At 41.9% G+C, this 24,236-nt stretch overlaps 1 protein-coding gene across 6 annotated transcripts in view; it reads right to left on the bottom strand.

Moving 5' to 3' along the window:
* TTC7B (tetratricopeptide repeat domain 7B) overlaps positions 1 to 24,236 on the bottom strand; it is a 269,079-nt gene that overhangs the window by 129,729 nt on the left and 115,114 nt on the right. For all 6 annotated transcript variants that reach the window (XM_039469191.2, XM_039469195.2, XM_039469190.2 and 3 more), the window contains 3 exons: positions 20,711 to 20,883; positions 11,431 to 11,494; positions 7,468 to 7,605 (listed from right to left, as the gene is read on the bottom strand). In XM_039469191.2, coding sequence (XP_039325125.1) covers positions 7,468 to 7,605; positions 11,431 to 11,494; positions 20,711 to 20,883 — 375 coding nt within the window. The remainder of the gene's footprint in view (positions 1 to 7,467; positions 7,606 to 11,430; positions 11,495 to 20,710; positions 20,884 to 24,236) is intronic.

Here is a 24,236-nt window from a genome sequence, read left to right as displayed (position 1 = left end):
AGAATCCCTTGAGGTCAAGAGTTTGAGACCAGCCTGGGCTTGTCTCAAAGTCTCGTCTCTACAAAAAAAAAAAAAAAAAAAAAAAAAAAAAAGAAGCCAGGTATGGTAGTGTGCCTGTATTTCCAGCTATTCAGAAGGCTGAGACGGGAAGATTGCTTGAGCTCAGGAGTTCGAGATTATAGTAGACTATGACTGCACCATTGCACTCCAGCCTAAGAACAGAGCAAGACTCCATCTCTAAAAACATAACCGACCAGAGTTTATTGTTTAGACTCTAAAATAGGCAAAAGACTTGAATAGTAATTTCACCAAAGAAGACATATAAATGGCCAATAAGCACATAAAAAGACGCTGAACATCATTAGGTATTATGGAAGAGAAAAACCAATCCCACAATGAGATATCACATCACACCTACCAGAATGTCTATATTAATAATAATTTAAAAATAACAAGTGCTGGTGAAGAAGTGAAGGAATCTGAACCCTTTTGTATTGCTGGTAGAATATAAAATGGTACAGTCACTCTGAAAAACAGTCTAGCAGTTCCTCAAAAAGTTAAACATAGAATTATCATATGACCAAGCAATTCCACTCCTAGGTGTAAACCCAAAAGAACTGAAAAAAGGAACTCAGAAAACATGCTGTGTCCTGCTGTGCAAGCATTGATGTTGGCTGGGGACAGGAGAAGGAAGGAGAGCACGAGGCCAGTATTTGCTGCAGCATTATTCACAAGAGCCAAAGGGTAGACACAACCCAGGTGTCCATCGACAGATGAAGGGATAAACAAAATGGAATAGATACATAGAATGGAATATTATTCAGCCATGAAAAGGAATGAAGTGCTGATCAGTGCTATAAGATCTAGTGTTACAACCTGGCAGAACCTTTAAAACACTGGGCTAAGTGAAGTAAGCCAGACATAAAAGGGCAAGTATTGCATAATTCCTTTTATATGAGGTACCCAGAATAAGCAAATTAATAAAGACGAAAATTAAATTAGAGGTTACTAGAGTATGGAGAAGGAGAGAATAGAAAGTTACTGCTTGATGGGAACAGAATTTCAGTTTGGGATGATGGAAAAATGTGGAAATAGTGATGATGCTGTACATCATCAGGAATGTAATTAATGCCACTGAATTTTTTTTTTTTTTTAGACAGAGTTTTCACTCCTGTTGCCCAGGATGGAGTGCAATGGTGCAATCTCAGCTCACTGCAACCTCCACCTCTCAAGTTCAAGTGATTCTCCTGCCTCAGCTGCCTGAGTAGCTGGGATTACAGGAATACTCCACCATGCTCAGCTAATTTTTGCATTTTTAGTAGAGACAGGGTTTTTCCATGTTGGTCAGGTTGGTCTCAAACTCCCAACTTCGGGTGATCCTCCCACCTCAGCCTCCAAAAGTGCTGGGATTACAAGTGTGAGCCACTGTGCCTGCCTGAATTTTACACTTTAAAAAGGTTAAAATGGCATATTAAAAAAATTTTTAAAGAAAGAACTAAAACAAAACCACGAGGTATATACCTAGATACCTTGTTTCTCTGAACTATGCTACCCTAAAGGTTTAAACCCCTTTCATTCCTCCCAAGAGTGCTGGCATTTTCCCTGAGGACCAGAAGAAAGCAATCCTTAATTCAAAAGAACACTTCCATAATGGTGAGAATGGAGATCCCAGGGGCCATGTCAGAGGCTGACATTCTTCGGGACAGGGTGTCATGCAAAAATGATGAAGATGGTCCCTATCGAGCCGATTCACAAAGCTGGACCAGAGCTGGGAACTGTCCAGGTGCTCTGCCCCAAGCCGGGCCCATCCCTTCCTCTGCTGCCCATTTCCCATTCAATGACCTTTTAACCTCTGGGCCTGCCTGGGGAAGATACACTCCTTGCAAATCTAGGGAATCTCTAAAACCAAAGAAAAGCGGGCAGGATAAGGGTGCACATGGCTTTGAAGCACTGGTGTATTCAGCAAGTTTTTATTGACCACCTACCATGAGACACACACCCTGCCTTGATTTCTCAGAAGTCTATGGCTCCATTTGCGTCATGCCCACTGATGCCTTCTAGAAACCTTGGCATCTAGCTCAAGGCTGGGTTTCTGCAGTCCAAGCAGGGCTGCATGCAATGCTGAACTTCAAACAAATGGTAGGCCTGGCAAGCAGATGTAGTTAGATGCACAATGCTTTTCACAGTGCTCCCAGATCAAATGAGCGTTTAGGTTGGGGAGGTGTCAATGTCCTTTTGGTACAATCACTAGTCAGACAGTTCTACCCACAGAACCATGGTGTTGTTGAGATTTACCATAAACACATGAATATGAGTTCAACAGGAAAGATAAAAATACCATTCCTGTCTTTAAGGCTGTCTTGCCTGTGGAGAGGGGACACACACAACCTTCTAAAAAGACCCCATAATATCCTTTTGAAATGGAGCCATTAATAGTCAAATTCAAGAAACAAACCTCCTTAGCAGCTTGGGTTCATTCTGAAAAACAGAGGAAGCGGTGCTTGCTGCTTTACTTTTAATAGCGCAGGTTGCCATGCCAACTACTGCTGCTGTTGAAAACGAAGAGGAAAAAAGAAGTGTTCCTTCCTACACAAACCTTTCAGTGGGGCTCACAATTAGTCTTTAAAAACACAAAAACTCACAGCACTGGAGATATGGTCAACACTGCGCTTCTATTTAAACCTGTCAGAATGAGGATGTGATAAACCTTTGGTCTGTGTCTCGCTGGTACAATGCTCTTTGGCCAGCACCTGGTTGAAGAGTCCACAAGGAAAGAAAGGCACGATGATGTGGTGCCCACAAAGGCAGCCGGTGTTGAGACGGGAAAGCGGCCCTCCATCCTGAAGAAGCACGAGAGAAAGGCTGGCTTTCTTGGGAAAGAGAGGCCTGCTCCCCTTGCCCCTGTGAGCACAGTTATTAAAAGGCTGAGTCTGTACAACGCAGCACAGCACACCCACTGCACAAGGGTGCCATGGTCAGGAGAGAGGAGCAGCACCCTCTGTGCTGCCTGTGGGCCCAGGTAAGCCAAGGAGGGGAACCGAGAGGCAGGAAGACATGCTGTGCCCTGACGTGTAAGTGGTAATGCTGGCTGGTGACAAGAGAAGGAAGGAAACCACAAGGACAGGGTGAGAAGGAGGTAAGACCTCTTCTCTCTCTCACAATGGACTGCTGGTTTTATGCACTGTGTCCACGGAAGCTTCCACCCATGTAGAAGAAGCTCTAGCAGTGTTTCTGAGGCAAAGAGGACTTGCTCACAGATGAGCCACAGGGTGATACCTCTGGATCGCATCTGTAAAGGGCACACATAAAGCCTGCCAACAGGTGGTGGTGCTGACAACCAGGTCACACGCTTTCTTTCCAACTCCTCTCCTACCACGTTCCCATGAGAGCAAGCCCCGGGCTCCCGTTCCCTCGGGTCCAATGCCTCCACATCTCCGCGAGCTTAAAGATGAAGGTAGTCTCTCTCTTCCTAGACTACTTAATCCCTTGCAGGCCTTGAAGAGCCAATTCACATATCCGCTGTTCATAATCTCCTGCTGGCACCCCCAACCAACAGACTCTGCAGCAATTGGCCTATTCCAATATTCACCTGCCAATTAACATGCCTTGCACTATGATGTATTCTCTAATTTGATTCTTTCTGTTTCTATGTGGTCTCCCTAACTAGAATGGAAATTCCTTGAAGGCAAAAGATCTTTTTGTATCCTTTGTTGCTTCCCCTGTGCCCAGTAACTGCTATGTATACAGTGGTAGTGACTGTAGCAGCAGCAGCGTACAGGTGCCACTTAATGAGCTCTAAGTGCTGGGCTCCGTTCCGAGTACTTTACACAGATTAACAAATACGCATCTCCCAACTGTCTGAGATGTACATATGCCCAATTATTACCCCCAATTAACAGGAAAAAGAAACTGACGCATAGGAGGTTAATGACTTGCTGAGGCCCACACGACTGGTAAACGGCAGACCCAGAACTCAAACCAAAGCTCTCTGACTCTAGAGCCTGTTACACACTATGTTAATGACCTGGGTATGGGGTTGAAGAGACAGGGATGGGTGAAGTGCCAATGGAGGAGAGAAGAGAGATAGGGGATATCCACAATAAAACGTGCAGGATACTGTCCCGTTCAATAAAACCTACATAATGCACACACATTTCTTCATAAAGACAGATGTAAAGACTGCCTCTGAAATGTCAATGAGTAGCCAACTACCTCAGGAGAGCTGGATTCTAAGGCACTTTTCTTTCCTTTTCTATGTTTTACATGTATTGTTTGATTCTCCAAGGAGCATGCAGGACTATTGCATATGGTGGAAAGATAAACAACGAAGTCAATTTCATTATGGGCAGAAAGGAAAACAAAACAAAAAGAGAAAAAAGGAGCGAGGGTCTGTCAAATATTGCTGAACAGAAGGGTGGCATTGTCTATTCCCGTGTCTCAGAAAGATCGCCCTGCTGACGGTGCAGGAAACGAAGACAGGGAAATATAAACTATCTCTACGAGAAATGATGATAACAATAATCACTAACATTTATGGAGCTCAAAGACAGGTAATACAGGAAATTTAAAATCCAGTGACCCTCACAACAATGCTGTTCATAGTAGCCAAAAGGTGGAAACAACCCACATTACCATCAACTGCTGAATGGAAAACAGACTGTGGTAGATCTGTACAATGGAATACTATTCAGCCATAAAAAGAAATATTAATCCACGCTACAATGCGGATAACCTTGAAAACACTATGCTATGTGAAAGAAGCCAGACACCAATGCCCAAATATTGGCTACTTAGATTGATATAAAATACCCCAAATCAGCATCCATAGAGAAAGAAAGCAGCTTGGCAGTTGACAGGGACTTGGAGGGAGTGAGGAATGGGAGTGGCTGCGTAACAGGTGTCGGGTTTCTTACAGGGTGAGGAAAAGGTTTTGCAGTTTGAGGTGATGGTTGCACAGTGGTATGAATGTACTAAATGCCACTGAATTCTACACTTCAAAATAGTTAAGTTTGTTATGTGAATTTTACTTCAATTTTAAAAAATCCAGTGATCCTTTTAACTTAAAGTCCTGAGAAAATGGAAAGGCAGATGAGGAAAAACGCACACACACACACACACACACACACACACACACACAATGGATTCGGAAAAAAAACAGTAAATGAGGAAAGAAGGAAAGTGGGACACCCAGACTAGGATATGGCCTAGGACAGAGGGAGAGAGGGTCCACACTCAGCAAAGGGCGGACCTAACCCCTATCTTCAGTAACTGAGCTATCCAACCATGGGCCAGGCAGCCTGGAGATGCTATGAGCTTTCAGCTTTCTCCTGCAACATCTGCCGTTTTAGTCGGAAGATCTGAGACAACACAGTTGTTGAATACTTGCTCCAATTGCCTAAGTGGTCGGCCCAGGCCAGGCTGAAGCCAAGTATCCAACCCCTGGATAAGCCACTCAGAGCCTGTGCTGGGCCTGCCCTCGTCAGCACCTGGGTGGCAGCTGCTTGTCACACCTGGCAGCTCCAGGTTGAGGGCAGCTCTTGGGCAGGGCCCATGCCTTGCTACTGGCTGTATCTCTGGCATCAATCAGAGACCCTGGCAAAGAAGAGGTGACAGCACATATACGTGTTAAATAAACAGCCTCTATTTCATATATTGTATCAGTTGATTGAGAATTTTCGTAGATAAAACACAGATCCGGTACAAAATTCAAAGGGCTCTGGCAGATATACAGTAATACATTTGCCTTTCTTGCACCCTCCTACTCCAGCTTCTCTGGGGTGACCTTTGGCACCGCTCCACTATTGGCAATGTGACTGGGGTGCGAAGTTCTGACTTGAGGAGGCTCCTGCAACCACACTACCCAGTCATCTGGGAGGCGGGTCACCACCAGGAGATGGGAGCTACATGTGATATCAAGATGGAAGTCATCTGGGTGAAAACGAAGTCCTGGTATTCTGTGCCAGGAGCAGGCACAGGCCCCAGAGCCGTAGCTTGCAGAGGAATCCATGAGGGTGACAACCCCCACCTCGAGTCATCCATAGAACAGTGGGAAACCCAAGGGCAGAGACCACCCAGCCAGTCAATGGGGCCAGCCACCTCAAGCTCCTCACCCCTCTTTCGGACCTAGGAAATTCCCAGCTGGGGAAAGGTGACATTGCGACACAACGGGATGGAAGTAGATGTGTGCATACCACGCTCATCCATGCACCTAGATAGGTGTTATGTTTTGTCTGGAGGAACAAATTCACCTTAAAGGAATTCAACTGTGAGCGGGGTGGCATAGTCCCAGTGATGGGCTTTGTGTTGGACACAGCTGACAGGAATTAAGATGGTGGGGAGAAGGGGTGCCCAGGAAATCGAGGTCCTGGGAGAGGTTCGATCCATTTAGTGATGAGCAACCTGGGCCAACCCCAAGCCTGGACCAAGTCCCGGGGCTGAGCCACGTGTGGTGGGGGCATCTGCACACGCTGCTTTGTCAGGCCGGATTGTGAGGCTGAGTAACCACTGCCCTGTAGAGTCACCAAACCCTGAGCTAAAAAAAGATTCAAGCCACGCAGGCTCAGCTGTTTCCCTAAGGTTCCTGCCTAATGTGGTGATGCACTGGCAGGCTCCAGGGTGAGTCGGGCGCTTATCTGATTTCAGCCAATCTGTTACTGTATTTCATTCCCTGTCCTCGTGCCCAGAGGCTGTTGCAATGGGTATAAATTTAGAAAGAGAAAGATAAATAACATGAAAAAGTTCCTTTTCACAGAATAGGGTTTTCTCTCTATTTTGCTAAAGAAAAGATAAAATGATCTTCTTGTTACTTATTTAGCCTTACCATGGTAGAATGGGATATTTTGGGCAGCAACCTAATAATGCATAACCATAGCCCAAGATGAACCAGCTCCTCTTGAAACTGTGAGAGAGTCAAGCCTCCGTCCTGAGCATTTCTTAGAAACTGAGGGAAAGAGAAGATGACAGCACCTTGCACTGAAATCCACGAGGGTCCCTTCTGAACAAGTAAGAGTCTCCAAGAAGACTGTTTACCTTCTATGAAATGCTCTATACCAGCTAACCTAACATGCTTTGCCTGGAATTGTCACTGGCAATTTCACTGTACACATTGATACTTTAAACGAAACCTGTTCTATAAGGAAATTAATATCACAGATGGGGGATTTTCAGTTGGTGACAATTAACTGAAAGAGAAACTGCTTGAGAAATGTTTGCCTTCCCTCACACACAAATGCACAGCATGGTGGGTTATGGAACCCTCATGGTAAAAGACTAGATCAATTCCATCACCTAATCATTTAGCCCAAGGTCCATTCTACAGCGAAGAAAACCAAAGTTAAGTGAGTGGCCCAAGAACACATGGCTGCCACAAATAGAGGGGGGCCAGGACCAGGTCTCACAGTCCATCCCTGGGGTCACCATGCAACTGCCACCCACCACCTGGATGTCAACCAGACTCAGCGGCTGTACCTCTGACAGCATGTCATACTGGCCTCTTCTTCCAAGAGCAATGGTCAGTAAGTCATAGACCACAGATGCGCTCTGCAGACTGATGAGGCGGTCACTCTTGTGTTCAGGTATCCTGCTCAGCACAGCATCCCGGTTGGCCTGAAAAAACACGGAAGAGAGAAGCAGATGGAGAGAGAAGCTAGCGCTTCGTGGTGGGGAGGCCACCTAGGCCCTCCTGCCCCTACCAGTTTGCCAAGGGAATGGAGATGAAGGCAGGAATGAGTAGAGGCTTGGCACCTTGGGTTATTTATTCAAAATCCCCTGAGCACTGCAGAACATGATATATGGCATGATCCAAATGCTGAAGTCCTGGAAGTGTGAACCTAGAGGGCACCTGTACCTGTCGGCAGGCATTTGGAGAAAGCCTTGGCAGCCAATACAAAGTTTTCCCTGGACTCGGGTTCACAGCCAGGCTCCTGGAAAACGCAGCTGTGCTCTAGAGCAGCCGAGTCATCCATCAAGTGAGGCCCTGCTGCGCCTCACCCGTGAATCTCACTTTTGCTCTACATTAAAGAGTGGAAGAAAATTCCCAGCCCTGCATCTCCCAACACCAAATTGTGTCATCAACTTCCATTAGTCCTAGAGATATATCTCACTTTTCCTCTATCAGCAAGCAACATTCAAATCCCTATCCGACATCTTCACTGGAACAGAACACAAAGACAAATTCAATCTTGTTTACGGAAGCACAACATAGAAATATAAGAGAAAACAAGAAGAAAGCAGATTTTTTTCTTTAAATGATGTTAACATAGAGGACTCAAGAGAACACTGTCAATTTGCTCTGCTTAGCATAGACATACGCCAGGCACATTCAAACTTATTAATCTCATCTATCCAGAAATCAAAGGCTCTTTACAGCGACTTATTTCCATTGCTTCTAAATTTTAATTTCTCTACAGATTCCTCCAAATATGCCACATGTATAAGACTCGACAGCTCATTTTCTCTTTTTCCCTAATAGGGTGTTCAGAATCAACAAAGTTAGATTTCGTCTGCTTTCCCCAGCTCCTGCTAATTAACAGAAGTCTGCAGATCCATCTGTCCATAGCAGCAGAGAAAGGCCCCCCATTCTTTCCTGTGAAAGTGATACATGAGGTTCCGGGGTCACCTGTCCCAGCAGGCTGACGTTGATCTTCCCCCTGACATTCGGAAAGGCCACACACACACACACCTTCCCTCTCACTAATGAGACAAACTGCATTTTCTCTGTGTGTGAGTCCGAGGCATTTACTCCTAGCCACCCATCAGTACTTACTCACTTTAAAACTCCTTGCTCTTAAATGTCAAAGACAGATAAGAATACATAAGACAGGCCACTTCCTACAAAGTGAGTCATCTCTTACGGAAACAAGCCTGCTTTTGAAGATTTCATTCTAAGTTTTTCTTGTTAGGAGTCCCTTTTGAGCCCCCAAAAAAGCAGCCCTAAAGGAAACAGGGCCTATTGCAAATGGTCTCTATTTATTTGCTATACATGTTCCATACCAAGACCAATGCCTGGAAGAAAACAAAACAAAAATACTTTTCATGAGAGATTTTCAAGATATATCAAATGCATGTTTTTCATTTTTAGAGAAAGTATCAGTATCTTTTGATTTAAAAGGTACAATATAGAACCCCAAACAAACCCCAGTAATAAATATCCCAGAATATTGCTTCAATGGTAGTTCTGCAAATCACATTCTTATAATCCCATTCTCGCAAGGGAAACTAATTTGATTTGTAGTTAGAAAACAGCACAATTCTAAATGATATCTTGTAGGTAGAGATGCTATGGACAAATTCATGCTTCTGAGTTAAAGTCAGAACCAACAAAGAACACCATTTTCTGATGTCCAAAAAACACAGCAATTTTCATTTTCGTTTTGAAACTGAGCACAGTCATTTTCTGCCTAAAAACTGAAAAATCAAGAAGTCAAAGGACATGAAAAAAAGGCTTCCAAAGGCAATTTCATTGATTTCTCCCTATATTTTCTTAAGTGATTTACAGGGAGAACATAATCATTTTGGTTAGAAACCTCATCCTTCATATCCACCGATGACATCACTGGATTTCAACATTCCCCTCAAGAGATTTTTCTGGAAATTAAATACCACAGAGCCAAATCTGACTATCTCAAAGGAATCTCAATTTTTGAGTATTATTCATTTTTATCAGTTCAATTAAGAAGCAGGAGAGCTGGAGACATCATTCCAAAGACATCTCCACTTAGTACAAGTATTTTAGAGATGTGGCCATGGTTTCTGAATTGCAGACTGGAATACATCATCTGGTAATGGAACATAATATTTTCAATCAGAACAGTCCAAGTACTCTAGAATGTACGGTAATCATGCTTTCAGAACTTTTATACCATAACCAACCAGTTTGCCCAAAGGGAACTACCTACCAAGGGCCCAGCTCGGATTGAAGGAATGCTGACCAGGAGGCCAAAATGAGCTGGCCCCATGGATGGACCAGTGGAGAAGCCTGGGAAGATTCATTCACTTGAATGCCACCAGTGCCAGCCTATGTGCTTCCCTGATTGTGCCAAGGCAAGCAGAGAATGTAAATGACACCATCCTAAGTTACCAGCAGACTATCAAGGCAAGAGGAGCCGAGGGGCAACCTGCTTCTTGAGAGGAAATAAGCCCAATAATACCAAGGAGCTTCCAAATCAAAAGGGGTGGTAACTCAAGCAGCCTTGCTCTTGTAAACATCGGTGGGCCATTCTGCAGAACAAGAACACCCAAAGTTTTAACCAAAGACAAGAGAGCTGCCTCTCATGAGCACGGCCTCTTCTGATCCCTCCTCCTCTCCACACATGTACGTTATTATACTCATAATCCATGTCTAAGTCTTTTCACCTGAGTCCATTTTACACCTCCCATTAAACAGTATGTGTGGGGAGGGCAAGGAGGGAAATGCCATCTCTTGCTTTAGTTACAATTCCCTTTTCTCCTCTGGGCTGCCTGGGGTTGAGGGGTGACAGTTATGGGGAGGGGCAGTACAATCTCCTAGCAGGAGCAGAAGACCACTCACTGCATGATGCATGCATTCTGCCTGCTCTGGGACTCAGGTTCCTCGTGTGTAAAATGAGGGAAGGGGACATGAGCCATCAAGATCTTTTGATTCCAGGAGCCCGCCATTCTGCTCAGGTGCTCAGTACATATCACCTTTCTGCTGAGGAATTCACTATTACAACACACATGATCCTGAAGGTTTCAAGCCAAGACCACAGTGCCTAGTGATACACGTGGCAGAAACCCAATAAATGACGAGTGGTGCAATGGACCTAAAATTCAACAACCTGGCCGAACACTAAGAAAATGTTTCAAAGGAATCGGATGGCCTGGAGAAAACTCCCTCAAAATAGCACAGGGAACAGAAGTGAGCTCTCATCACCTTGGACCTTACAGTGTCTGGTGACAGCTGGAACCTGGGAGAAACAACCAGAGCAGGAGGATCAGAGTTTTATCACGTTCCTGCTGTGAAAACCAGAGGTTCATAGATCCAAAAAATGACCTATCCCCAAATTCTCCCCCACACCAGGGCAAACTGAGAGGCTTATAAAGGTGACCCTTGGGAGTCTCTTTCCCCTTTTAAGGTTCCACTGGTGGTCATTTTAGCTGTGGTTTACCTAGATACAACTGTATTAATGTTCAGCCAATACCAGGTGGATTAATAAATGCACTAAGATATCTGCTTCAAGACAGAAGATAGAGAAGCTCCAAGCTCCAGGTTAACCAAGGGACATTGCTAGCTAGTCCAGGAATTAAGAAACAACTCTCTTTTTAAACCTCTACTGTTTTTTCCCATCCAGATATACCCTGTAGAAAGTATCTTCTCTCAAGAAAAAGAGTCATCATACTGGCAGAATGGCAATATCAAAAAAGGGACTACAGGGATGGGGAAAGAACAGTGTGAAAACACGTTCTACTTACCATTGACTCACTAATCAGCAATAACAACAGGGCTTCTTCAGTATTTTCTTGAGGACAAAAAATGCTGCATAAAGAAAACCAATCTTGGTAAATGGCAGTTTCAAAATAACACAATGTATACAAATACAAGCAGAACAGAACACTAAAAGCTTCCAGAATTTTATATAATGGCCATGAAAAATACTGTATCATTTGGACACTTGAATTAATTTGCCTATTTCTATGGTAATCTATGAAATTCATACATTTTAGCGGTAGACAGAACGGTAAAATAAAGCCGTAAAAACCAAGTTAAAAGCCCAAATAACATATGTACCTATTACAGAGGCAGAAATTTAGATCTCAATAAATTGACATTATCTAAATAATACCAGCTTTCTCCTAACCCATTATAGAGGTATAAATTGCAGGCATTTCACTAAACAGTACTCCTCTTACCTCTTACCTGCTAACTGGCATATCTAGTCATTTAGATGAAATAAGAGATTAGAAGCAATTTTAGAGTTTGAATAATTTCTCTAATACTGTAAGAATTTAGTGAGCTATCTTAGTTAGACTCATGAGTTTTATTATGGGGTAGCATGCAAGAGCTCTTATTAATCTATTTTATGGAATTTGGCTAAACTCTTAAATCTTGGATTAAAAGAAAGAGCGTTTTAAGCTCAACGTTGCTCAGGATTAGAGAATAGCAAAAACCCAACAGAGCCCCAACCTGGACTCTCTATAGCCTATTTTCTGTACTGTGAGCACTTGCAGCATTTTTCCTCCTGTTCTAAAGCTCTATAATCCTTGGAGTAGAACTGTGAACATTATCACCAATTTGGTCAAACTCAGTATTTTTTCATGGAATGGAGGAAGAGTGTGCAATAAATAAAAATCAACTTGGTTTAAAAAAAAACTGTTAGATATTTTGAAGATGACTAAGAACGACTAAGTTTATATCTTCCCAGGGATAATATTACAATCATTTTATTGAAAAGATTCCCCCACAAAATAAAAGCCAAAAAAAAAAAAAAGATTTTTCAAATAATTATAAACATTTGTTTTCTTTGAAGTGCTGGCAATTTTTGTACTGCATCTTAAAATGATAAAGAGCAAGACAGAAAGAATACAGTGCCTGGTATTCTCATTACAATTCTGACATCGCTAGAGGTAAGGAAGCCACCCATGGGATGATTTCTATCGCTCTTCCAAGGCTAAAATTTTATGAAAAGGCTGGCCTGAGAATGAGAAGCAAATCCTGGGATGTGCAGTAACTTGCTTCAGAAGTCAGCTTGAGACAATCTGGGATTTTCGGATGGGACACTTCTTTCCCCTAAGATTCTGAAATAGAGCCTAAAGGCCCTGAATTAAGTGTCTTCCAAACAACCACCTCAGTATGTTGCTGTTGTTGTTGTTGTGTGTGTGCAGGCCTGTGCATGCACACCCGTGCCCAGCAATCATTTTCTGATATCCTGGCTTGTGCTTACATGCAATTGGGACCTCGCAAATAAAGCAGTAATGTGAACCATTGTGTGTGTGTGGGGGTGTGTGTGTGTGCATGTGTGTGCACATGCAGACACGCATGCGTGTGTGTGCACAGCCATATCCAGCAATCATTTCGTGATATCCTGGCTTGTGTTTACATGCAATTGAGACCTTGCAAATAAAGCATTAACGTGAACCACTGTGGTGGGGGGGGGGGTGTGTGTGTACATGCACGCATGCGTGCGTGTGCACAGCCATACCTAATAATCATTTTCTGATATACTGGCTTGTGCTTACATGCAGTTGGGACCTTGCAAATAAAGCAGTAACATGAACCATTTTTTTTTCATGGCTAGCCAATTCTGCATCGTCCAGACCAATTGAAAAGAAAGACAGCCTATGCTAATTGCGACTTAACATCAGTCAATTCAGTCCATGGCTAATTTCCAAATTCTGTTTGAGCCATCCAGCCTGCTTAAATGCTAGTTTGTGTTATTTTTACCATAGTTGCTAACAAGTGGCACATTAAGTGAATCCAGTTCCACTTCCTCTACCCTCCCTATTTGTGGCAGGCAAGATGGGTCAGGAGCACTGCAAAGCTCCCAAGTCCAGCAGAAGAAGTGGGGGAAGAAGGGGTAGTTTTAAGAACACACCTGAACAGCTACACACTGGAAGGCTCCGCTCAGTCATTATGAATTCTCTAGACCCATTTCTTGGTAATTCCTTCCCTCTTCTTTGCTCAGGGAAGTGTGGAGGGAGCTCAGGGGGAATGGTCAAAAGTGTCAGGGACTTCCTTTTGTGGCCTTCTCCTCTTTGGGGCCTAGGAGCCTCAGGGGAAGATCCTGGGGTAACCAGGCCTCAGCCTTGAAAAGTGGAAAAACTGTGTGAAGGTGAAGGTCGGGGACAGAAGGGAACAAGGAGAACACAGGGATCAGCAGGCATGAGGACAAGCTCCCAAGAGCTGGCGGGCTGGCACACGTGTTGGCTGTGCGGGCGGTTGCTGCGCTGAGAATGGGAGGGGGCATCCTCGATTCAGCCATCCCAGCAACTCACAGGGTAACCTGTAGGCAAACTGCCCATTTTCTTACTTTGTGAATTTACCAACTCATTTTCTGATTCGACAGAAGACATAGAGAACAAGGGTGAGAATTCTCAGGTATAAGTAGGAATCATCATCTTGCCAGGGCTCCTAGATAAAATAGCTCTTTCTTAAAAATTTCCCCCAACAGGTAGAAAACTTTACTGTAATGGTAGGAACAATCGTGCAAAAGAAATTAATCCAACTTTATCCAACGCATTTCATCTCTTCTGTCATCTTCAGCCACTACATAACTAATGACAAGTTGGATGTCTAAAGGTCATTGGCATCCCCTAAAACGCTATATTTAGGCACAGGGAGGGCCTTGAATACTGCCAATCCATGAGAAAGTTGATTTGTAAATAATGACAACATCAATCAACTCCAACGTCTATTAATGGTTCCTTTATAATCTTAATATGCCTGACTGAGATACTACCAAGAAATTCCTGGAGAAACACAGTGTCTGAACCACAGCCAGCTACGTAAGAGCAGATGCATGGAGGCCAAGAATGGCTGAAGTCCCGCCCCAACCCCGAGTCACACTGTCTGAAAACAGGCCAAGGCAGAATTTACTGTCGATCCCTGGTTTGTGCAGATAAGTGGGTACCAAGAAAGGAAAAGGACTTATATTGAAAATTAAGAGTGCATCTTATTAGGGATTAGCTGGTCCAATGTGAGGACTATCAAGGCCTCACCACAATGCTTCCCTTTTGTGTCAATTCATGTAGGTCAAAAGTCTCCCCAAGACAAAGAAAGAAGGGTCCTTCATACAGATGAGTGCAGGTCCACTGAGCTACACTCTGCTGAGCGGATCAGGTGACTCCCACATAGCACATCACCTTGCACAAGTGCTTCCACGTCCCTGCTGAGAGGAGGCCTCTCCATGACTCCATGGTGAGCTGTGTGCACCAGAGGCAAGGAGGAGATAGCCAGCCAGTGGTATAGCTGGTCATTTATACAGCTTTGGTTCAGCCATCAAGAAGTCATCCTGCTCCTTCAATATCCCTCCACTTTCCATTTTGTTTTATTGTATTTTGTTTATTTTTGCAAGCTGTTGAGGATTTTCTGTGTCCAGGGAAGGGCCTGGCCAGTGCCTGGCTTGGGCTGTCCTGCCCTCCCCAGCCAAGACCCCTCCATTTTCCATTTTAAACAGCATCCCCATCCTTACCAAAAACTTCTGCATTGGCAACCAGGAGGTTCAGATCTGCACTTAGTATTCCATGATGATTACCTTTTCCTCCTAGACCTACAAAGGAGTTTACACAATGCCTGGCACTCACTAGCATTCAATGAATCTTTCATCATCTACTTCTTGGCAATATTATCCAATATTAACCACTATCCACAATAGCTGTTTTTAATCTTCTGCTTTACTTTGTGTTAACTATCTAGTCTAATAAGTATTTAATTATTGAAGCTACCTCAAAGGCTTCTTTAAAGAAGAAATACAATGAAAAAAAGTATACCTGACTGACTGAAACACACACACGTATATGTACATTAAGAAACATGCAGGTGCAGGGGGAAAAATGAAACATGTACAAGACTCTTCGTAGAAGCACTGTTCCTATTAGCCCCAAATGGGAAACAACTCACATGCCCAACACGAACAGAATGGATAAATATATCAGAGGACAGTCATAAAATGACGTCCCTCACAGCAATGAAAAATACTGCCATGTGAAAAAATATGGGTGAATGGTTCAAATATAAAGTTAGACAAAAGAAGTTAAACATTAGAGAGTACATAGTGTATGATTCCATGTATATAAATTTCAAAAAGGGGCCAGACTAATGATTTCGACCGAAATCAGGAGAGGGCTGCCCTGGGTGGGGATGGTGGCAGGTAGAGTGTACAGGGCTCCATTAGTGTCTCTTCCTCACCAAATGCTACTTATATGGCTATGCTAACTTGGTAAAAGTTCATCAAATTTCATACTTTTAATTTATTTTTCTCTATGTATGGTGTGTCATCAAAAACAGCTTACTCTAAAATATAAGTAAACAGAAGCCGATACAATTCTTCACAGAAACACCCAGAAGAAAAGAAAGCCAGGAAGCCTGTGACAGGTGATCCCTCTTCTCATTCCATCCAGGATTTTCCACATTGTATTTCCTTTCAAATTCAAGATGGGCAGAATGAGCATCCTGTATCCATTTCACATTCAGGTCACCGTGACCATGGGTGGAGCTTCCTGGCAGGGCTTGTTTTTTCAGTTATGTTCCATTATGACCAATCTTCTGAATGGTCCTTGTGATTTTTCTGGAGCTAGAAGGATCTCTGCCATCTAAATTTTGCTTGACACTTACACTTCTGATAAGAGACTGTGGGGAAGGAGACTGTCAGCCAAAACAAGGTTTGCACATTATCTACGGATTCCCTTTCCCACCTCCAAACCAGCATAACTGAATGGTGAAAATGTGCTTTCTGCTGATGTGGATGGGCCTGAGTACTGCCTTGGTAAGAAGAGAACTCCAAACAAGAATAAATCCCATAGCGGTTCCCTCTTTTTATTAGTATTCTTAGAATACTAATATTCTAAGAAGTAGAGTTCTGAACACAAACAATTACAAAGCTAAAAACTGATGGTGATAAATGAAGGCATAGTCTTCATGTGGAAATGAATGAAATAGAGAACAGAATCACAATAGAAAAAAGTCAAAACCCAAAACTGGTTACAAAATTGACAAACTTTTAGTTCGACTGACTCTAAAAAAGAGAAAAAAGACTTAAATTACTAAAATGAGAAATGAGAGAACATGACAACAAACCTTGCAGAAATACAAAAAAAATTATAAAGGAATGCTATGAACAACTGTACGAAAGCAAATTGGTAATTTAGATGAAGCAGACACATTTCTAGAAAGATGCAAACTATTCAAACTGATTCAAGAAGAAATGGAAAATATAAATAGACCTATTACCAGTAAAGAGACTAAATTAGTAGTATTTTTTAAAAATTTCCTACGAAGAAAGCCTAGGTCCAGATGGCTTAACTGGTGAAGTCTACCAAACATTTAAAGGATTAATACCAATTCTCCACAAACTCTCAAAAAGAAGAGGAGGGAATAATCTCCAACTCATTTTATAAGGCCAATATTACTCTAATAGCAAAACCAGACAAAGACATCATAAGAAAACTGCAGAATAGTATCTTTTATAAATATATATGTAAAAACCTTTAACAAAACACCAGCAAATAGAACCCAGCAATAAATAAAAAGAAGTATACAGCATGACTTGGACAGGGATGCAGGTTGGCTTAATGTGTGAAACTCAATTAATGTGATACACCACAGCATTAGAGAAAAGGACAAAACCCACATTATCATTTCAATTGATGCAGAAAAAGCAGTTGACAAAATTCAACACCCATTAATAATAAAAACAACAAACTGAGGCAGGAGAATTGCTTGAACCTGGGAGGCGGAGGTTGCAGTGAGCTGAGGTTGTGCCACTGCACTCCGGCCTGGCGTCTGGCGACAGAGTGAGACTGTCTCAAACAACAACAATAACAAACTAGAAATAGGAAGCCCTTGTCTTAACCTGATGAAGGGCAGCTACGAAAGCCCACAGTGAACACCATACTCTACGAAAGACTAGATAATTTCCCTCGTCTGAGATCAGGAATGAGACAGGATGTCCATGCTTGCCACTTCTATTCAACATAGTACTGGAAGTTCTAGCCAGGGCAAATAAGGAAGAAAATAAAATAAAATGCACCTAGGTTAGAAAGAAAAAAGTAAAACCATCTCTATTAGTATTAATAGGTGACACAATCTTATATATAGAAAATCCTAAGGAATCTAAAAAACTATTAGGACCCATAAACAAATTTAGCAAGGTTACAATATACAAGATCAATTTCAAAATCTGTTGTATTTCCACATACTTGCAATGAACAATCCAAAAATCAAATTAAGAAAAAACTGTATTTGTAATAGCATCAAAAAGAATAGCACGTTTGCATGCACACGTGTGCACATGCACACACACACACACACACACACACACACACACATTCAGGAATAAGCGTTAACGAAATACAAACTTTATATCCTGAGAAATACAAATCATTGCTGAAAGAAAATAAGACAAACTAAATAAATGGAAAGATATCTCATGTTCATGGATCAGAAGACTTAATATTTTTAAGATGGAAATATTCCTCAGATTAATCTAAAAATTCTATGTAATTCCTATTAAAATCCCAGCTGCCTATTTTTTTTTTTTTTTTCAGAAATGGACAAACTAATTCTAAAATGCAGATGGAAATTCAAGGGCTTGGGAGACAGAAGAGTGACAGCTAAGAGCTGCTGGGTTTATTTTGGGGGTAATACAAATGTTCCAATCATGGCAATAGATGTACAACGATGCAAGTATATTAAAAAATCCACTGAAGTGAACACTTTCAATGGATGAATTATATAATTTCTGAATTACATCTCAATAAAACCGTTTTTTTAAAAGCTGATCACGTGTGTCCATGTGAACTCAAACCTGTGACTCAGAAGTCAGTGCTACTATGGGAATGCTCCCCTCAATGACTGTGTTTTCCGGAGCTGCATTTTGCTTCTATATTCTCCGTGTACAGATGGGAAAGCTGACATTAGCAAAGTGACAAAATCTGAGTGGTTCAGGAAATGGAGAAACCAGCACTGTGAACGTCTCTGCCTTCGAGGGGTAAAGCCATACTGGGTGGCACTCAAAGAGACACAGAACTCCCACCATATGTCAAACCGGACTCGGGAGGAAGAGGGTGAGAAAGGAGTTCCTCAATGCACTTGACACCTTGGTTATTAAGAAGCATCTAAAGCAGGGGAAAACTCTAGAGTCTATTCTTATGATATAAATACCACTTAAAAATGAACTCCAAACCTGCTTCTAAATAGTTCATATTGAGGGGTCAGTGTTTTAGAAATGAGAGCATTGAAAATTGCTAGAACAGATGTTTTATGAATCCAGATAAAGACTAAAGAGTAAACACAGGCTGGGAATTAAGCAAACTCATGGTTCCACAAGGCTGTAGAAAAGGGGGAGGAAAACAAAATTAAGATAAGCCTCGACGAAAAGCTAAGAATGTGCTGAGTCATATGAATCCACATAAGCAACACAAACTTGAACAAGAAGGTGACAAGAGAGAGAAATGCAAGGGTCAACTTAAGAGGATTATTAAGAGGTGGCAACCCTGAAGAAATGCCGACTCCTCTGAAAGTACAACAATCATTTTCGGTTGTCTGATATCTTGAGTTTCAAATGGAGAAAGCATCTATCTAGTCACGCCATCTCTGTCAGTGCTTTCTCTGGGGCTTCAGAAGCAGCCACCTGCAGCCTCTCAGCTGTTTTTCTAATTTGAAAACATGGAAAAGGTCTTCAATATTTATTCATGTGTGTTCCTCTTTCCTTCACACAGAGATTCTGAAAGCCATCATGTCTTGTCCTTATAAAAACAGGCAAAGGCCAGCGTGGTGGCTTACACCTGTAATCCCAACACTTTGGGAGACCAAAGTGGGCATATCACCTGAGGTCAGGAGTTCGAGACCAGCCTGGCCAACATAGTGAAACCCTGTCTCTGCTAAAAATACAGACGTTGGCTGGGCGTGGTGGCTCACGGCTGTAATCCCAGCACTTCGGGAGGCCGAGCAGGCGAATCACAAGGTCAGGAGATTGAGACCATCCTGGCCAACATGGTGAAACCCTGTGTCTAATAAAATGCAAACAATTAGCTGGGTGTGGTGGCACACACCTGTAGTCCCAACTACTCGGGAAGCTGAGGCAGGGGAATCGCTTGAACCTGGGAGGTGGAGGTTGCAGTGAGCCAAGATCGTGCCACTGTACTCCAGCCTGGCAACAGAGGGAGACTCCATCTCAAAAAAAAAAAAAAAAAAATTAGCTAGGTGTGGTGGTGCACTCCTATAATCCCATCTACCTGAGAGGCTGAGGCAGGAGAATCACTTGAACCTGGGAGGTAGAGATTCCAGATTGCCCCACTGTACTCCAGCCTGGGTAACAGAGCAGGACTCCATCTCAAAACACAAAAATAAAAGAACAGGCAAAGATAAAGGCTTGAATGGGAGGTACTGAGACTGAGTCAACAACCATTCCTGCCTCCCAGCCCTTCTCTTTGACTCTTCCTCGTCTGTCTGGCTTCCCCTGGCCTGGGGAAGGCTCATGCTAAGACTGCAGTGACTCTCTGGCCCATTTTCCTCCAAGGTGTTCAAGTCTCAAATTTAAAAGTTAAAAAGATAAAGAAGTTCTAAAGAGATGTCACTTCCAATCACTTGCAAATGTTTGATTCTCCTTCTTATATCTAGTTCCATTTAGAACATGATTTAAAACAAAAGGATGAATGAATTGCTGAAGAAAAGAAATGTTACATGGGTGAGATCGATGTCACGTGGCTTACAGATAGCCTTAGTTCTGATTGCCGTCTGATGCTGAGGTCTTATAATAAATGGAATGAAAATCCTAAAAACCAATAGTGATGACTGCAAACAGCACCCAAGCACTGAGATGAGAGCACTCTCCTACTTAAAATGTCTCTGCTAGTGCACAGATATTTGCCGAAGTTATGAAAAGCAATGAGGAATCTACTAAACTGGAAAACAAGACTAGTTCATTTGATTTTCTTTTAGGGAAAAAATCTACTCTTGTACTTCTCATCATCCTTAAATTTTCCCCAGTTTCCCTCCCATCCCGTAATCTACAAGTGAGGACATCAACTTTCATACTTCTCTCCTGAGTAGACACGGGCTTTCCGAGTGAGAGTGTAGGTTTTTGTGTTTGCTCCTTTGCGGAGAGGATCGTCCAGAGGTGACTGGCATGGTGGATCCTCCAGAGGGTTCCAGTAGCTCTGCTCACACATACCCCGCAACAGGATCTCTGCCAGCTGCCTGGCTATTGTCTGGGAACATAAACGAGGAAAAGCATAGCCATGAATCTATTTTGTATTAGTCATTCTTTCATTCGGTCAGTCAGTCAATAAATATGTATATCATCACACTATGCTAAGCACTACTGCAAGGCTCATAATTAAAAATTTTCCTTTTATGATAATTATACCAGTTTGTGACACACACACAAAAAAAGACAATATGATTTACTAAGACGTTTGAAAACCTTAAAAAAAAAGGTTCATGTACTTCAAATGCCGCCCCATCTGTCACACTCTGGAATACCACATGTGCATTATACCTGAAACAACGGGAACTTTTGGCTATGCTCTTTCCCAAGAGCCCTTATAAATAACAGGTGAGCTGCAGATATTAGCATCACTAATGATGTGTGCTAAATCTCAAACCTGGCAAAAAGCTGGTACTCAGCTTAAATAATGCTATCCCTGAAAAAATTATCCTCACTGGCAATCTGACGTCCACTGCAGGCATTCAGGACATCTTTCTTCTTAAATGTACCAATGGCAGGCCCTACATGTCCCACCCCCTAGGACTCAGCACCTGAGTGTCCATTCTCAGCATCTCCTGGGCTCCTGGCCCAGAGGTTCTCACTGGCCTTGTGCAATAGGGAAGGCAAAGTGGGAACATAGGCGTGATGGCTCACGCCTGTAATCCCAGCACTTTGGGAGGCTGAGCAGGCAAATCACAAGGTCAGGAGATTGAAACCATCCTGGCCAACATGGTGAAACCCTGTCTCTAATAAAATGCAAACAATTAGCTGGGAAAGAAAGTTCAAGAAAGAACTTTCTTCAAAGCTGGATGGGTATCTCCTTCTTCACAGTAAAAACCCAGAAACATCTGGATCCTGCCCTCCAAGTGAGATTAATTTGCTTTCCCAAACTTCTAAAACCCCACTGCCTAAAACAGTACCATGTATAATGAATGTTTGGAGGGGAAAGAATGCGTGGTGTGTACTAAGAAGTGTTTTGTTGTTGAAGCATGTCAGTTCACTTACCTTATACTCTTCCAGTAACAAAGAAGAGGATAAGTAATTAAAAAAAAAAAAAATCCCTCTGAAAACAGAAGCACTACATCCCAGGGTAGTCTACTCTACCAGAGGTGCCACAATAAACCAGCATGGTTTTCTACCATATTTCAGCATTCTTTGAAAGACGCAGACAAAGAATGCTGATCTTCTGAGAAGGAGCCTTTTTAAAAAAATAAGTAAATGTTTCAGAAGAGAGCTCTGCTAAGCTTTCATCCATATGAAATCTCTTAAAACACCACAAGGAAAGTTAAATCCAACAAAATCACTAACATAGTGCTTTCTGATAATCACTGGGTAAAGGCAAATTTTCTTGATTATTTCCAAATAAGACTCATTGGTATTAAGTGTCTATAAAAATGTGAAATTAAATGTACTCTGATCATCCCCAACTGAACAATCTATAAAGATCTCATAAGAATGCAATTTTCAGGACCTAAACAGCCCCTGAACTGTTTTCTTAAACCGTCCCTTATAGTTTCATTTTGATCTCATTGCAGTCATATAAGCTAATGACTTTTGCTGAAAACTTCAACTGGAAAAAAATAACTTTCACTCACTATAGCTAAGAAATAAATGTTAAAAAGAAAAAAAATGAAGAAGGAACTTCATTTTCTGAATCTATCTGCCATGGAGGAATTTTAAAGTGGTAAAAATTTCTGCCCTAAATTGTTTGTTTGTTCACTACTAGATAACTCATGCTAGGTCTCATTTTCCCTCAGGGTATTAACCTTCCCGAAAGACTTTTTTTTTAATGGGGTTTTGATGTGATTGTATATTTTAAAGATATTACTTCATCAGTGCACTACCTATTAAGAAGGCCATTTGGCTATGTCCACTGAAAGCGCAAATGAAGTCCAGAAAAAACAATAAATATAAAAAATTACCAGCAAGATCACCAACATCTAGCACACCTTTTACTTTTTATACTCAACCTACATTTAGCCTGTGGTTTAAATGCTTCAAATTATCGGTAACTATGAAATAAATTCAGAATCAAAGGAGAGAAAGGCAGGAAGCGGGCCTGAAATAAGACCTGGATGTTTACGTACAAATTTTTGCTGTGTGTGTATGTGTGTGTGTTTTAAAACTTGTGGTGAAATTCACATAACATAAAAGCCACCATTTTAATAAAGTCTACAATCCAACAGCATTCAAGAACTCACAATGTTGTGCAACCATTAGCACTACCTAGTTCCAGAACATTTTCATCACCCCAGAAGGAAACCCTATATCCTTTAAGCAATCACTCCCCATTTCCCCTCCCTCCCAGACTCTGGGAACAACTAATATGCCTTCTGGCTCTATAGACTTGCTTATTTTGGACATTTCATATAAATAAAAGTATGTGATATGGGTCTTTCTGTGACCAGCTTCCGTTACTTACCGTTAAGTTTCCAACGTTCATCCATATCGTTGCGTATGTGTCAGTACCCAGCTTTTTTATGGCTGAATGATATGCCATTGCAGGGATACACCACATTTTGTTTACCCATTCATCAGTTTTAGATATGTGGACTGTTTCCAGCTTTTGGCTATCATAAACAGCGCTGCTATGAACATCCATGTATAAGTTTTTGTTTGTATATCTGTGTTTGTTTGTTTGTTTGTTTTGAAACAGGGTCTCACTCTGTCACTCAGGCTGGAGTGCAGTGGTACAATTATAGCTCACTGCAAAACACCTATTTTTGATTATTTGGAGTATATACTTAAGAGTGGAACTGTTGCAAATATACTTTTAAATCTTTCTCTGCTATGGTCTCACACCAGATAAAGTTTATGAAGCAATTTTTCCATCTCATAAGAATATTATAAATGTACAATTATCAGCTAATCTAAAAACAAATTATAGTTATTAAGGCTGATGGAAACACTGTCTTATGAATGTCATTAGCTGTAGAAACTTTCTAATGTCCAGTGTAAATCAAGGAACCAGTTAGAGTCAACAATATGAAAAAATGCTCCAAATTTAAGAAATTTTGAAAGACTGGCTTTAAAAACAATTACAAAAACACTTGCCAATTCAGTTGGTTACTTGCATTGCACTTCCAAATCTTGGAAGAAGCTGTTATATTGACCAGTTGGAAAGGTTTATAAAATACTGAGAGTGAGTAAATTTGAGAAAAAGACAGCTAGCAACAATTATTATCCATGTTCTTATAGGTTCTTTTGCCTTGAAGAATCCTAAAAATGAAAATATTTTGTTTGAACTTAAGGTGCCTATAAATCGCATCAACATATAAGTAAACTTTGAAGGTCAACTGAGCTCTTGGTGGTGGTGGCAGGGTGTGTGTGTGTGTGTGTGTGTGTGTGTGTGTG

This window comes from Saimiri boliviensis, chromosome 2, assembly GCF_048565385.1.
Source record: "Saimiri boliviensis isolate mSaiBol1 chromosome 2, mSaiBol1.pri, whole genome shotgun sequence".
In the NCBI taxonomy this organism is placed as follows: domain Eukaryota; kingdom Metazoa; phylum Chordata; class Mammalia; order Primates; family Cebidae; genus Saimiri; species Saimiri boliviensis.
The sequence above is the reverse complement of the archived record's forward strand: the minus strand, read 5'-3'. Positions and strand labels throughout refer to the sequence as shown.